Source organism: Eptesicus fuscus, chromosome 10 (genome assembly GCF_027574615.1).
Source record: "Eptesicus fuscus isolate TK198812 chromosome 10, DD_ASM_mEF_20220401, whole genome shotgun sequence".
Classification (NCBI taxonomy): domain Eukaryota; kingdom Metazoa; phylum Chordata; class Mammalia; order Chiroptera; family Vespertilionidae; genus Eptesicus; species Eptesicus fuscus.
The window spans coordinates 6,430,505-6,445,654 of record NC_072482.1 but is presented as its reverse complement, the minus strand read 5'-3'; the positions used below and the strand labels follow the sequence as shown (position 1 = coordinate 6,445,654).

The 15,150-nt window shown below is 50.2% G+C and overlaps 1 protein-coding gene across 1 annotated transcript in view; it reads right to left on the bottom strand.

Annotated features, from left to right (window-relative positions):
- Positions 1 to 14,560, bottom strand: part of BRPF3 (bromodomain and PHD finger containing 3) — a 37,044-nt gene extending 22,484 nt beyond the window's left edge. The window contains exons 1-6 of the mRNA XM_028161229.2: positions 14,510 to 14,560; positions 9,722 to 11,198; positions 6,868 to 7,024; positions 4,043 to 4,174; positions 955 to 1,083; positions 352 to 664 (exon numbers count right to left, since the gene is read on the bottom strand). Coding sequence (XP_028017030.2) covers positions 352 to 664; positions 955 to 1,083; positions 4,043 to 4,174; positions 6,868 to 7,024; positions 9,722 to 11,172 — 2,182 coding nt within the window. The 5' untranslated portion in view covers positions 11,173 to 11,198; positions 14,510 to 14,560. The remainder of the gene's footprint in view (positions 1 to 351; positions 665 to 954; positions 1,084 to 4,042; positions 4,175 to 6,867; positions 7,025 to 9,721; positions 11,199 to 14,509) is intronic.
- Positions 14,561 to 15,150: the final 590 nt, after the last annotated feature.

The following is a 15,150-nucleotide window of genomic DNA, read 5'->3' as shown; positions in this document are numbered from 1 at the left end:
TCTGCACTCTCTGAATGAGCCAAACACACAGCCGCCTGCATTCACTACCCCTGCCCCGGTGCCATACAGAGGGTCCGGGAGAGGAAGACCCCAGTGATGCTTCAGCCTTCCAGACAGCTAGTACCTGATTCCCCTTTCCTACATTCAGGAAGTGCTCAGTGAATTAGTTAAACTTTAATCCTCAGAACTATTCCAGCCACAAGCAGATATATTCCAGCCTGTGCCTACCCCCAGCATTGCTCCTGGAATCTACCCTACAGCCCCAAGGTCCACTCTGATCCCTGGCTTACTGGGCTCTGTCCCTGTGCCTCCTCCTAGCCCCTGTCCTCCCCACCCATTCAGGCTTCTCACCGTCTTCCCAAGAGAAGCGATAAAAGTCCTCCAATTTGGGTGACTCGGGCAGGTGTGTGCCCCTCTCGGGGTCATAGCCGATGTTCTCTGCCTGCCTCCGGGCGTGCCGCAGGATGGCCCCTCCCAGGTCCCGCAGGCGGACAGCTGCTCGGTGGAAAATTGTGTCTTTAGCATTATACTTCATGCAGTTGGAAACTATAAGGTTAAAGTCCTCCTCAAACTCCTCCAAGGTGTGGTACAGATGGGATTCCAGCTTCCGCCTCATAGTAGAAAAATCCATTGGCTTGGATATGAATTCCAGGTAATCTGGAACCTAAACATATAAAACCTGTACAATTACAACAACCATTTACTAGCCAAACAGGCGCACCCTTCACCGGCACTCTAACCTCCCCATCCCCTGGTTTGACCATTCTGGACTCACTCAGAGCCCCAGGGCCCTGGCCCACCCTGGTCGGCTGACCCCTTACCACTGGCAGTTACTGGCCTTGCCAGACACCCCCAGTTTTTGTACACTCTGTCATTCAACCCCTCCTGGCCTTTGCAGATAGTTCCCAGTTCTTGAGGGGCTCACTGTTCAGAAAGTGGGGTGGGGGAACTTGCCTCACTCAGGTTGACGGGTTCGGCAAAGATGTGCGCGGGATCCTTCTCCTGCAGCAAGTCCAGTGTTGTCCTCAGCAAAACGTTGAATGGCATCAGCTCTAGCTCCATGGCAGCCTGCTGGACCTTGATCTGTGGGAAGGTGGGGAGAAATCAGGACACTGCTCCCCTTGAAGAGGCACTGAAATTTTTCTTTATAGCTTGACTTTCACCAATTGTGTATAACAAATTTGTACAGGCTATTAAGCTGACCATTTTATTAGGAGTGACCACCTAACCCACAGCCTAGAAATAAAGATACGAAGAGCTACCACTATATGGATGTTTCCTATGTAACAAGCACAATACCAAAATTCAAGAGTGATAATAATTATATAATTGACCCTTGAATAACACAGCTTTGAACTGAGCAGCTCCATTTATACATGGATTTTTCAATAAGTATTGTTAATGTATGCTCTCTTCCTTATGATTTTAACATTTCCTTTCCTCTAGCTTATTTCATTGTAAGAATACAGTATATAATACATATAACATTCAAAGTATGTGTTAGTCAACTGTTAGCAGTAAAGCTTCTGGTCAACAGTAAGCTACTAGTAGTTAAGTTTTAGGGAAATCAAGTTATATGCAGATTTTAAACTACGCTGGGGGTCAGAGCCCCTAATGCTCACATTATTCAAGAGTCAACTATAATAATAATGACTACTTTTATAGTCCATTCTAAGTGCCAAGCAACATTCTAAGCATTTTATATAAGTGAGTACATGAGGTAGGTACAGATGAGCTATCATACAAAAGGAAATGGAGGCACAGAGAGAGTGACTGGCCCCAGGACACACAGCCAGTATGGGGCAGAGCTGGGACTACATCCCAGACAGCCTGGTTCTGCAGCGTGTGCTCAGGATGGCTATGCCACACTGCCTCTCTATTCAGTGAATCAACACAACAACCCTGAAGGAGAAACTTATCATCCCCATTTTATAAATATGGAATCTGAATCATCATTAACCCATGGCCACCTGGCTGAAGAGCAGGGTCTGACTTAGTCCCAGGGGCACAGTGATGATATAAAATGTGCCTGGGGCCAGAATTCCCACCTACTGTGCCGAGATATTGACCCCCCGGGCCTCTGGAATGTCTGGGTAGAGCTGGGCTGACCTGGGCCTCCAGGCTCATCTCTTTGGGCAGCAAGCAGCTTCGCATATTTACAGTAGTTTGCTTTCCCCCGTTACATTCATGTGTGTCCTACTATGAAAAGGCTGGGAAGCCATGGATTAGACTGTGAAAAGTCCTGTCTCTTGGCTGCATTAAAACAGGCCTGCTGCTTCCTTTCCCCTTTCATTTCTGTGAACCAGAGGCAGGAAAAAAGCTCAGGTGCGAATCCAGGCCTGGGATGGCAAACAGTGTGAATCCAGAAGGTCCTGAGATGTCCTCCATGCTAAGTATGGCAAGAGCTGCCAGGTCTCAGAGGTAAACTCAGGCTTTGCGCTGGGGCTTAACAGAAGTGGGAGTTTGGAGAAAGAGAGAGAGGAACATCTTTGACCCAGGCCTCTGAAGCATTCCAGTAACAGCTGCTATTCCTGGACGAGAGAACAGTTTTAGCTTATCCTTCATTGAATTAATAGTATTTATGCCCTAGCCAGTTTGGCTCAATGGATATAGCATCGGCCTGTGGACTAAAGGGTCCTGGGTTCAATTCAAGTCAAGGGCACATACCTTGGTTGTAGGCTCCTCCCCGGTTCAGGCCCTGGTCGGGGTGCATGCAGGAGGCAACCAATCAATGTGCTTCTCTCACATCAATGTTTCTATCTTTCCCTCTCTCTAAAAAAAAAAAAAAAAATCAATGGAAAAATATCCTCAGCTGAGGATTAGAAAAAGAAAAAAAAAATTTATTTAAAAAAAAAATAGTATTTGCTTTCATGGACTTTTGAAGTAGGAGGTCACGGTTCGATTCCAGGTCAGGGCACATGCCTGGGTTATGGGCTCAATCCCCAGTGTTGGGCATGCAGGAGGCAGCCGATCAATGATTCTCTCTCGTCACTGATGTTTCTATCTCTCTCTCCCTCCCTTGCTCTCTAAAATCAATAAGAATATATTTTTTAAAAAATAGTATTTGCTTTCTGCCATGTGTAGAGAACTGCAGTAGTTACTTCAGGGAGGCAAAGAGTGTCAATAATGATGATAGAAGCTGTAGCCCCTCTACTATATGCCAGGCACTGTTCTATGCTCTTTGTATATACAAGTCATCTAATCCTCACAACAACCTCAAGCGGTACGTTCTATTATTACTTCCATTTCACAGTTGAGGAAACTAAGGTATAAGGAGATTAAGCAACTTAATGTCACACAAGTAGTAAGTGGCAGAGCCAAGATTTAAACCCAGTGCCATAGTTCATATTCCTAACCCCTATGCCACACTACCTATCTCAACATTTCCCCATACTCAAAGGCTTAAAATATCTTTGAGTAGATGTTGGGAAATTTAAATGACTTAAGACCAAAAGTGTTTAAGGGCCTAGTGAGGACCCTCAGAAGTTCCCAGGCCAGAGGTGATGGCCATCAGAATGGCCTGAGAAGCTTTTTCTTTTTTTAAGTTTTTTTTAAACATATTTTTATTGATTTCAAAGAGGAAGAGAGAGGGAGAAATAGAAACGTCAATGATGAGAGAGAACCATTGATCAGCTGCCTCCTGCGCGCCCCTACTGAGGATTGAGTCCACAACCCGGGCATGTGCCCTTGACCGGAATCAAACCTGGGACCCTTCAGTCCACAGGTTGACGTTCTACCCACTGAACCAAACCAGCTAGGACAGCCTGAGAAGCTTTTTAAAATGCTCAAGGTCAGGCTCTCCCTAGAGTCCGAGTCAGAAACTCCAGGGACTGGCCCAGGCGTATGATATTGAGCTTGTGCTTGAGGCCACCAGAAGCTGAATCCCCAGAGAGAAGCCAGCAGCAGCACCACAGAGTAGGCAGGCCTTAGAGCCCATAATGCCGGGCAAGAAGGGGAGAAAGTTTACACCGGGTCTCCTGGTAACACACTAACTGGGAGAAAAAGTTCCTGAACGAGAGCCATGGGGCTCAGAGCTCCTCACCTGCTCCCGCTTGAGCTTCTCTCTTTTCCGAATCAGCTCGATGAGCAGCCGGGCTCGCTCCAAGTCGTGCCGCAGCTTCTGCCAGTATTTCAGCTCTTCCTTCACTGCGCTTGTTTTCTCGTCCTGCTCTCGCTGCAGGAGGGAAGGGAAGGGAAAGGAAGGAGCTAGGGGCCTTCTTCCTGCCCCAAGTCCTCTCCCCAGTCAAGCTTCATGGGGCCTTGGCAAGTAAGAGCCCCAACCCCTCCCTTGACCCACAGTCCCTCAAAGCCCCTCCACCCCCTCTCCACCCCATTCCTTCCTCCTGGGCTTCCCTGACCCTATAGCAATGTTTCTTCACTGCAGCACAGTAACTGCCCGGGTGAGATCTGGGACCACTCCCCCTACCCTTGGGGACACCAGAGAGCACCTGTGCCCCTCAGGGCTGGAAAGAATTTCAGAAGGAAACTATTATAGACACCTCAGGATAGAATTTCAACCTACAGCTTCAACTTTGGGCTAGAAAACAAAGTGTTCTTACTATAAGCTTGTACTAACTGACTTTAAAACACCTCCACCCCACCAAATACAGGATTACAGACCTAGAAGAGGTTACGGTGTAGTCGGGGGAAGAGTGTCAAGGGTTTGATGCACAAGGCCACAGTAGCAAAAAGACAACAAAAACTGATCAGAAAGACTGAATATAAGATGCTGTGAGGATATAAAATAGAGAGGATCTGAGTGGGTTGGGGTTAGGTCAGGGACGGCTTCTTGGGGGAGGAATCTTAGCAGATTTTCCCATGTGGATATGGATGAATAAAGCAGTAAGGAAGGCCTTTTTTTTTTTTTAACATATATATCTTTATTGATTTCAGAGAGGGCGGGAGAGAGAGAGAGAAACATCAATGAGAATCATTGCTCAGCTGCCTCCTGAGTATCTCCTACTGGGGATCATGCTTGCAACTGGACATGTGCCCTGACCAGGAATCGAACCGTGACCTCCTGGTTCATAGGTTGACACTCAACCACTGAGCCACGCCGGCTGGGCAAGGAAGGCCTCTTTTGGAACTGAAGAAACCACAGAGCCAAAGTGTGGAGGCATACTTAGTGGTTCTTTGCTTGGTGAGAAAAATGAGCTGGCCAGAGGAGAGAAGCTGGAAAATCACAAAAGCCAAGAAAGATCCAGACCCCAGGTGACAAGAAGCCTCAAATGCCAGGCCAAACAGCTTGGAGCCTGCACATATTCTGGAAAAGGAAGTGACAGGATGGAAAATGGTGTGTAAGACATCACCAGTTATAGAGCAAAGAAAGAATGAGAGGCTGGTGACCACCTAGATAGAAAGCTACTGCTGAAATTAAAGGGATATGGGTGAGCAGTGTAGCTGGAGAATGGAGACAAAGGGCCATATACTGATAAATTAACTGTGATTAACTGTGGCTTGTTATGGAGGGAAGAGTCAAGAGTAACTATAAGGTGGGGAACGTCTGAGATCATGACAATAATGGGGAAATATGTTTACTGAGAGGAAGGAAGATAATGAATTCAGTTTCCAATACCTGAGTTACAGGAAACAACATCTACATGGACATCTACAGTTCCTGTGCCCTACAGGGACTGAGGGCAGAAAACAAGGATGAGGACAAGACGAGAAATCTGGAGCAACTACTCCACAGTTATTTACAGCTACGAATGTACAAGTTCTCCAATCAGACATGCAGGCAACTGAGCCCCTGGGAATGTTACCATTAAGGAGTAAGAAGTAGGATGGGCACAGGGTGCAGTCTGTGGGGTGTTGGAGATAGGAAATGAAGTCACAGAGAAGCTCTAAGACAAGATGACCAGCGTATCAAATGTAGCCCAACAGTCAATAAAGTGAGAATCTAAGGAAAGACTTGCTGAGCTGGGAGGAGGTCACTGATGTTCCATGGGAAGGTACAGGGGAGCAAATGGACCATTTTGAAGAGGGACCAGATATAGAAGTGCACCTCAGTACTCAGTTACAAAAGGCAAAAGTGAAATCAGACAGAACGCAGAGGGTAGCATGTGTGGGAATACTTAAAGGTGGAAGTAATGGAGCAATGAATAGGGAGAGAGAACTAAAAATGTTAAAAGTCTCTCAGGCCCAGCTGGCATGGCTCAGTAGTTGAGGGCCACCTATGAACCAGGAGGTCACAGTTCGATTCCTGGTCATGGCATATGCCCAGGTTTCAGGCTCAACCCCCAGTGGGGGGTGTGCAGGAGGCAGCCAATAAATGATTCTCTCTCACCATTGATGTTTCTATCTCTCTCCTTCTCCCTTCCTCTCAATAAAAAATAAGTATTTTTTTAAAGTCTCCACCCTTGCAGAAAATATTAAACATATAGCAATTCCAGTTGCTAGTGACTAAAAGGTCATGACAATTGGGCAGGCTGTGCACTACAACTTAGGTGGTAAATTTGTGTATTTTCTATGAAACACTTTTTTTTGGCACATGGCAATCCAGTGTCTTGAGGGAAAGTGTGCCTTTTCCTAATTCATGCAATTCAGTTGCTCTCATTCATCCGCCTGGCTCTCATTCATCCCACTTCTTCCTTTTTGCCACATCTAAAGGGTTTTCTCCACATATACAGAAAGCTGGGCTTGCTCTTCACTATCCCCTACAATTTGCTCTGAAGTCAAGCTTCTCCCATCCAGAAGGAGATGCTGTCTGGTCTGAAGAGCTCTATAGTGCTGGAGGTCGTCCCTGGGATAGACCACCTATAGGGGTGATCACATATAGGCAAAGGCTCCACAGAGGGTTGGGGGAAGGGGAAGCCCCAACCATCACTCCTTCTTCACTCTTCACCTCCAAATCAACATGTCACCTACCTGCTCGGCATTTCTTTGGGACTGCAGGTGGGAATGCAGGCGCCGAATGAGGGGAACACCGTTCCGTGCCTGCCGCTTCAACAGCCAATAGTTGTGAAGCCGCTGCATGAACTGGTTTTTCCTCTGAAAGGAGAGACCACTACAGATCTTGTTCAACCTTGAGTAGAGGCAAAGGGAAGTGACAGACAGGGTCAGTGGGCAGACCAGATTATAGCCTCCTCTCCAGACCCTGGTTCATTTATGAACCTTATAAAGGAAGACAGAATAAAGTGGCCAAATGCCTCACCTCAGAGAAAGGCTTGAAAAGGACAGCAAAGTTAAGCAGCTCAGATTCACTTGACTTTCCACATCCTGCATTGCAATCCTGAACCTCCAAAACAACCCTCTTCTAGGAAACCTGTTTCCTGCAGTTGTGGACTCCTAGAAACAGGCCTGTGCCCCAATAACCCAGCCTTGTCTTGATAAAGGCAGCAGGAGAATAGGAACTTGAGTAAGCTATGAGCAACGTAGTCACTATTTCCTGTGGCTGAGGGTCTCACCAGACCAGGGAGTAGTCCATGGCCAAGCTGGAAGGAAAACTAGCAGGCTTCTCTCAAATGCAACCCCTTGGAGTCATCTGACCTCTGGTTTTTCATTAAAAACCTCAGCAGCCCCAAAATGTCTGATTTTGAACCAAAATATGTATTTTCATGGATCTAAAGGTATAAGAGGATGGAGAATCTGAAAACTTAGCCTTAGCCTTACGGTAGGGGTGTGTGGCAGGAAGGGAAAGAGGTAGGAAGGGAATTAATGAGAGCCTACAATCTCTATCCTAATGTCCAAACTGAAAGGTGGGCAACATTATTCCCATGTTATAAAAGATGGAAAGGCAGCTTAGGAACAGAGGCTGAATAAACTGTCAAAGTCACTAATGCAGCTAATAAGATGATGGAGCTGGGTGGGATCTGAACCATGATCTCTTGGCTATTCCATGCAGTGTTCCATAACTGGTTATCTACCCGGTAAGCAAAAGGCCTCAGTGCTCCTGTGGTGTTTCCACAGCTTTTCTCTTCGTCTCACTCCACTGAAAGGAAGATAAGCATGGCTAAAGAAGGTAGAACCTAAGAAGAATGGGCATCTTGGACTGGACATAGCTCACCTGGGCCTTGCGCCTTTCCAGTCAGACATTCTTGCCTCAAAGCCAAGCTTACAAAATCAGGGCCTAGGTAGGACTTTCCCCAAAGGACAGATCCCCCACCAGTGCCCATGCCAAGCACACCTGCCCAGATGCAGGCAGCCCCCTCCCTCTATAACCTCTTGGCCATGGAGGGTCCCAATAGCATTTGTGCAGATAGGAAAAAGAATAATAATGAAATAGCAGCAGCAGCCATTTATTGAGAGCTTACTATTTGCCAGGCACTGTGCTAAGTGCTTTACTTGTATTATCTTATTTCTCACAACCCTATGAAGTAGGTTTACTTACAAATAAATAAGTAACTTGCCAAAGGCCACACAGGTAGTGATAGAAACAGGATTCAAATGTAGGTCTGTATGGTCCTTAGCCAGCCTGCAAGAAACATCTTAAGAGCAGACATGGCAAAAGGTCTAGCGCCAGGGCATAACACCTATAGATGTGGACTAAGCATTCACCCACTCATCCCAGGCAACAGGGTAGCCTGGAACAGTTCTGCGACTAGAAGATACATTTCCAAGTCAATTGAATTCTAACTCAAGCCATGGCTTGCAACAAGAGCCTCTCCCTCCTGACTTTCTGTGCTCTTATGTCTTCTTTCCAAATGACAAGTCTGATTGCCTGTTTCCCTTGTATAACTCATTCCCCACTACCTCTAGTATTCCTTTATCCCTATTCTTCTCATCAAGTGAGAGAGACAGCAGGTATAGAACCTACAGTTCAACCCCAGTTGTGGTCCAGAGTCAGCCACTTTCCACCTGGTTCCAGCCCTTAGAACAGGACTTGGCATATAGTAAGTGCTCAATAAATATCTCAATGAATAAATAAAGGAGTGAACAACTTTACCTCCAGTGGCCGCGGTTTCTTCATCTGGGGGTGTGGGAGAAGGTGCAAGGACTACATTAGATGAATAATCTTCAGGATTCCTTCCTGCTCTAACATTGTATACTTATTTATGAATATCACCCTTGAGATGAGCCTCCGCTGGAAAATCTCCTGTCTCTTGTTCTCCACCAACCTCCCATCCCTCCAACAGTTCCAGAGACATCTACGGTGGTTTAACAGGTACACTGGTCTCTCTATACACTTAGTAGGCTTATACACAGCTGAACTGTGTATAAGTGATCCTAAATCTAAAAGCTTCTCAAGAGGAGTAGCATGTACTCCACACACCACCACCCCTCCCAGAAAATCCCTATCATTCCCAGGACCAAGCTTTCTAGACAGCAGAAAACCATACTGATCCCCGCAATTGGAAGTAACTTTGGAAACATGTGGGGTGGGTTTGATGTTGTCACAAAGACCAGGCAATGAAGGAGGGGGTTCTACTGGTATTTACAAAGACCACAGATGCTAAACATCTAGAAACGCATGGGACAGTCCTAATAATGAAGAATTATCCGTCCAAAATGCCACTTGTGACCCTATTGAAAAATACTGCCTAAGACATCCTGTCACCTGAGCTTCTAAGCAACTTAATTGTTTATTTCACCTTGAACCAAAGGAAACACATTGTTCTGAGAACACAATCAAAACCACAAACCAGACTAGGTAAACCCAGGGCCCAAAGGAGAAATTTGAGGGCACAGAAGAGAACAGATGTTCATCAACAGTGCATGGGAAAGGCCACCACCAGCCCAAGAAGAAACCATTAGTCTCTAGGGCACCCTCCTGGGCATTTACCTGTAAGAGGGTATCTGTGGGACGGTGACCAAGGGGACAATTGAGGGCATGTCTCGACCCACTTCCTCTGGCTCCTTCTTGATCTTTTGCTTCAAAGTCATCTTGTTCTTCTTAGACACTCCTTTGAGGGGGCCACCTACTACACCTTGCCCTTCATCTTCCTCCTCCTCTTCCACCTCTCCTTTGTCTTCCTCCTCCCCACAGCCTTCCTTCAGCCCCTCCTCACCCCCAGGCTCACTAAGGCTTCCAGGGGAGTCACCCTTCCTCCTAGCAGTGGCAGCACCCGGGGGTGAGTGGGCCTCACAGTAGGCAGTCTTGCGCACTGTGAAAGTGGTGCCATTTAGGCTGGTTTCGCGCATGGGCTCAATCTTCATGAAGAGCCCGGCCCGCTGTGCACACGTCACATGGAAGGCTGTGTAGCAGTTCACCTTTTGGCACTGGATGGCGGCACCCAGCCCCTTCTGCTTGCAGATATAGCAGGTCAGTTTCCAGCGGGCAGGTGGGATGTTGTCAATGCCCTCAATGGGCTCCAGGAACACGGTGTTAGCAAAGCAGACTTCAGGGATCCAGATAGCACACACCACGTGGGCCCAGTGCCCATCGCTGGTCTGTTTGAAGGCGCCACCTTTATTGGGGCAGAGGACACAATCCACAGGCCGGGAGGGAGACTGCAGGCAGCAGCGGCATAGCCACTGACCCTCGGGGATATAGGGGACTCCGTAGCACTCCTGGTGTACAGCCAGGTTGCAGATGTCACAGAAGAGAATGACGTTGCTATTGTGGCATTCGTCATCCAGGCACACACAGCAGAAGGCATCTTCGTCAATGAGTGACTGTTGGGCCCCACTGCTACGACTCTCCAAGTATGACTCCTTCTCAAGCCGGTCTACCAGCAGCTCAAAGGTGTCTGCCGACACCGAACTGTGCCCATCTATTCGCCGCTTCTCATTCACCATGTCCAGCCAGGCAAGGTCCTCCTCATCCATGTCATACTCTACCTCTGCATCCAGGTCTTCGGGCGGTTTCTCAATGTAGCGGTAGTAGGCAGCAGGCAATGGGGGTGCTTCTGGCTGACTGCCTGAGTCCACCAAGCGGAAGCTGGGCTGCGGGAGGTGGAAGGAAGTGCCGGATGCATGCTTGGAACAGGACTCCTTCTTCTTGCCCTTGGATGAGGGTTTTTTGGACTTGCCAGGGAATTGAGGCTGCTCGCTGTTTTCCTTGTTACTATTACATTCAGTGATATCCTGGGCAGTCAGCTCATCCTCCGTGATGATCTTGAGTGGGTCATAGATGCTGATACGATGCAGGCGTCCATCAATGTCCACCTCAACAATTCGTTGGGCCTGGGCATATGTCAGGGTCTCCCGAGTAGGTGAGCACTTGAGACTGTAGGGGGATGGGGAACGCCGGCCCTCGGCGTTCTGCCGTGACTTCTGGCGAGGCTTCCTCATGGCACCTGGGAAACAGGGGGACAGGCCTAAGGAGAGAAGACCAGGAGACCGTGAAGTGAATGCACTTATTCACCCTTCCATCCGACCAAGCGGCCACCAAGAAAGAGGACTGGATACTCCCTGTCTAAACACTCTGTCCCTTAGATGTCCCCATGGTTTACTTCTTCACCTCCTTTAAGTCTTTCCGAAAACATGACTGCTCAGTGAGACTTCCCTGACCACTCTCTCTAAAATTGCAAATCCAGCCCTAGCCAGTGTGGCTCAGTGGATAGAGTGTCGGCCTGCAGACTGAAAGGTCCTGGGCTCGATTTCAGTCAAGGGCACATGCCCGGGTTTGGGGCTCGATCCCCAGCAGGGGGCGTGCAGGAGGCAGCCAATCAATGATTCTCTCTCATCATTGATGTTTCAGTCTCTCTCTCCCTCTCCCTTCCTCTCTGAAACCAATAAAAATACGTGTGTTTTTTTAATTGCAAATCCCTCTCTTCCACCACAATCTTTCATTCTGCTTTATTTTTCACTATACCACTCACCATCTTTTACTGTGCTATGGAATTTACCTCTTTATCATGTATGTTTGCTTCCTCCTACTAGAATGTAAGCTCCATGAGGGGAGGGATTTTTGCCTGTCTTATTCACTATATCCCCAGCGCCTGGAATGGTGCCTGGCTCCTAAGTAACAGTTGAACGAAAGGAGAAATCAAACATGCACGATCCCTGCCTTCTAGAAGCTCTGTCTGACTGAAGGGACAGAAAAGTAAACAGTTCATTACAATGCAACATAAGGCTGTGGGACAGCTATCTATGGAAAAGGAGGGGCAGTTATGGTTTCAGAAAAGAAAAGAACAGCATGCATTTTCAAGCTCTGGACATGCACAGTCCCATCCAAGGATCAAAAATTCACAGGTTTAGAGCCCTCTCCCAAGCCATCTTACTATGATCAGAAGCCCTATCCCCCTGACCCTGCCCAGGGATGAAGGGGTGAAGGCACATGAAATGTCTATCTCATGTAGTCTAAAGATTTCAAACTACAGTCTTCAGGGTTTTATCTGCAAAAGGCAGCATTCAGGACACACTGGCTAGTACATCTCTGAGCAGAAGCTCTGGAAGTGGCCCCAAGTGGCACTGAAGCTGTAAGCTGAGCTATCTGGGACCTAAGGCTGGGACCTAAGGCTAAGGTGACTGGGGCAATATCTGAGGTAAACTCTCAATGCATTCTGTTTCAAAAGCCCCTCTCTCCCAAAACACTTATATCTAGCCTACCCTTGTGCAGCCAAGAGAGAGCCCTAAAGTTTTCTACATCGTTCCCTGGAAGGAGGGAACTATGTCAAGCTCAAAGGGCCTGTGGTAAGCAGTTGGTGAGGCCGTCACTACCAGGAAAGATCTTTGGGGATATGCTGCCCTGGGGTGAGGGTGGAGACTTGAAAGGGTATGAACAGGGACAGGATTTCAAGGAGAAAAACAGTTTGTCACATTGGTTGAAGGATCTACCATCCTTATCTACAAAGCAGAGACGGTGATGGTGATGATTAGCACACTTTTACAAACTACAAGGCCCTTTCACTTTTAATATTTCTCACAACCAGTTTGGGAGGCATTTTACAGATGGAGATAATATCTGAAAGATGTCACTCAACCCAAGTGATAAAGCTACAATTCAAACCCAGGTCTTTGACCTGCTCAACTTATCTGACTTACTAAGAGGTAAGAACACCACAGAGGTGCCCTGGTCTGGTAGAAAAGAGGCTCTAATCTTGCCCCTCCATGACCTGAAAAAAGTCACTTAATATCTCTGGGCCTCTATAGTCCATCAGTAAAACAAAATCAGTAACATCTACCTCTTAAGGGTTGCTATTCGTTAGTACGGTATTAAGATCCTCGTTTAAAAGGCCTTCCACGCCCTAAGCTGGTTTGGCTCAGTGGATAGAGCGGAGGCCTGCAGTCCCAAGGATCTGGGTTCGATACCAGTCAAGGGCACATGCCCTGGTTGTGGGCTCGATCCCCAGTGTGGGACGTGCAGGAGGCAGCCGATCAATGATTCTCTCTCATCATTGATGTTTCTCTCTCTCTCTCTCCCTTCTCTCTGAAAATATATATTTAAAATAATAATAATAAAATAAAAGGCCTTCCAATCCCAAAGTGTGACTGAAAACATTAAAAAAACGAACACGGCCAGGCAGGCACACATCCTACTTGGAGCCAAAGCAAACAAGCATCACATCTGTCCGGGTTCCAGAGGCCCTTGGCCACGACATGCCTGATAAATGCCAACTCCGGGGGGGGGGGGGGGGGGGGCAGCCTGGGCCAAGAGCCCTGCTGACTGCCTCCTCCCCTCAAGGGCCTGAGACCCCTGGGCGGGCGTGAACATCCACCTCAACGCTAGCTTCAAACAGTTTCAAGAGGCTGTGGCAACTCTACCCTCCCTCCCTCCTGCCTCCCGGCGGCTCGGGTATCTCCCCACCAAGCAGCGAGCGTCTAGGGAGACCTCTTCCGCCCACCCAAGCTTCTGGGCACCGAGGGGCAGACTCCAGAGGGGCAAGGGCTGCTGCTGAGGAAAAGGAAATGAGTTTCGCCCACAAGGAGCTTACAGTCGTTTTTTGGCGGGAGTTTCTCATCCCACACAACCCTTCCCACCACCACACCTCCAAATATCTCTAACACCCCCAGAGGTCTTCTCGACAGCTCCTGAGACCCCGCTGGCCCACGTCACCCAGGTCCCAGGGAATGAGGGGTTTCTGCAAGTAGACGGTACCCCTGCGCCCCTCATGAGGTACTCATGAGACGAGGACCGCAGCCAAGGCTTCCGCCCCTATAGAGGGGCACCATTTCCAGGAGAAGCTTGACCCTTCGGAGGAGAAAGGAGGAAATAACATCACCTCCCCACAGAGGAGGGGGCGAGCGCGCCAGACGGACTGACGCGAAGTGTGACCCTCGGACAGAAAGCTAGCACCGGGGAACCGGCGGGGCAAAGGCGAGCCCCCATTGGCCGCCTCACCTGCCGCTTAGGGGAGACCGGAGGGCCCAGGGCCACTCAGGGGGTGGAACTCTCCTCAGGCCTGGCCAATTGGAGAGCGAGGCGGGGGCGGGGCTCGGGGGCTCCGCTTCCAGGGCCGGGGGAAAACAAGATGGCGGCTGCGGGAGGGGGTCCTCGCTTTTCTGCTCCCCCCTCACCCGCCTACCTCTCCCCCGCCGCCGCCCTCGCTCCGGGAGAGGGCTTCGCCCGCCCGCGCCCTGCTCGGAAAGTCCCCCGCCTCCCTCCCCCACCCGCGCAGCCCCTGGTCCCCGTAGGCCCCGCCGCCCCCGCCCCCGCTCCGTCTGGCCCCGCTGCCGCCCCCATTACCTCAGCCACCGGCCCGGCCCCAACGTTCGGGGATCCTGGGCGCGGGCTGGCCGGCCGTGGAGCAGGACGGCGCGGCCCGGGGAGCGGAGCGCGGCCTCCTCCCGCGCCGGCCTCCGCGGCCACAGCGTGCCCCCTCCCGGCCCGCGCTGGGGCCCCAGCCCGGCCGCCACCGCCGCTCCCGGGGGAGGAGGGGGAATGGAGCCGCCGCTGCCGCCGCCGCCACCGCCACGGAGCCCGGCCGAGGGGAGGGAGGGATCAGCCCCCAGGCAGGATCCGCCCCTCCGGCCTCCCCCCGCCACCTCCACCCCTTCCCTCGCTCCCTCCCCGGCTCCGCGGGCTCTCCCGCTGAACGGGAGCGAGAGCGCGAAAGAGGGGGAAACGGGAGGATATCCCCCCGCCCGTGTCGGGGGCGGCGCGGAGCGGAGCGCGGAGCCGCCGCCGCCACGGGGCACCGTCCCCGGCGCGGCCTCACGGTGGCGGTGCGGACCGGCAGGGCGCGGAGCGGAGACGGGGTCTGCGCCCGAGTCTCCCAGGCCCAGCCCGCGCGGGCGAGCCCGGCCAGGGAGCTGGGACATTGGGGTCTCGCCGGGGACCCCGAACTTCCGTCAGCCTTCCCCTCCCCCTGTGCCTGCGGGGTGTTG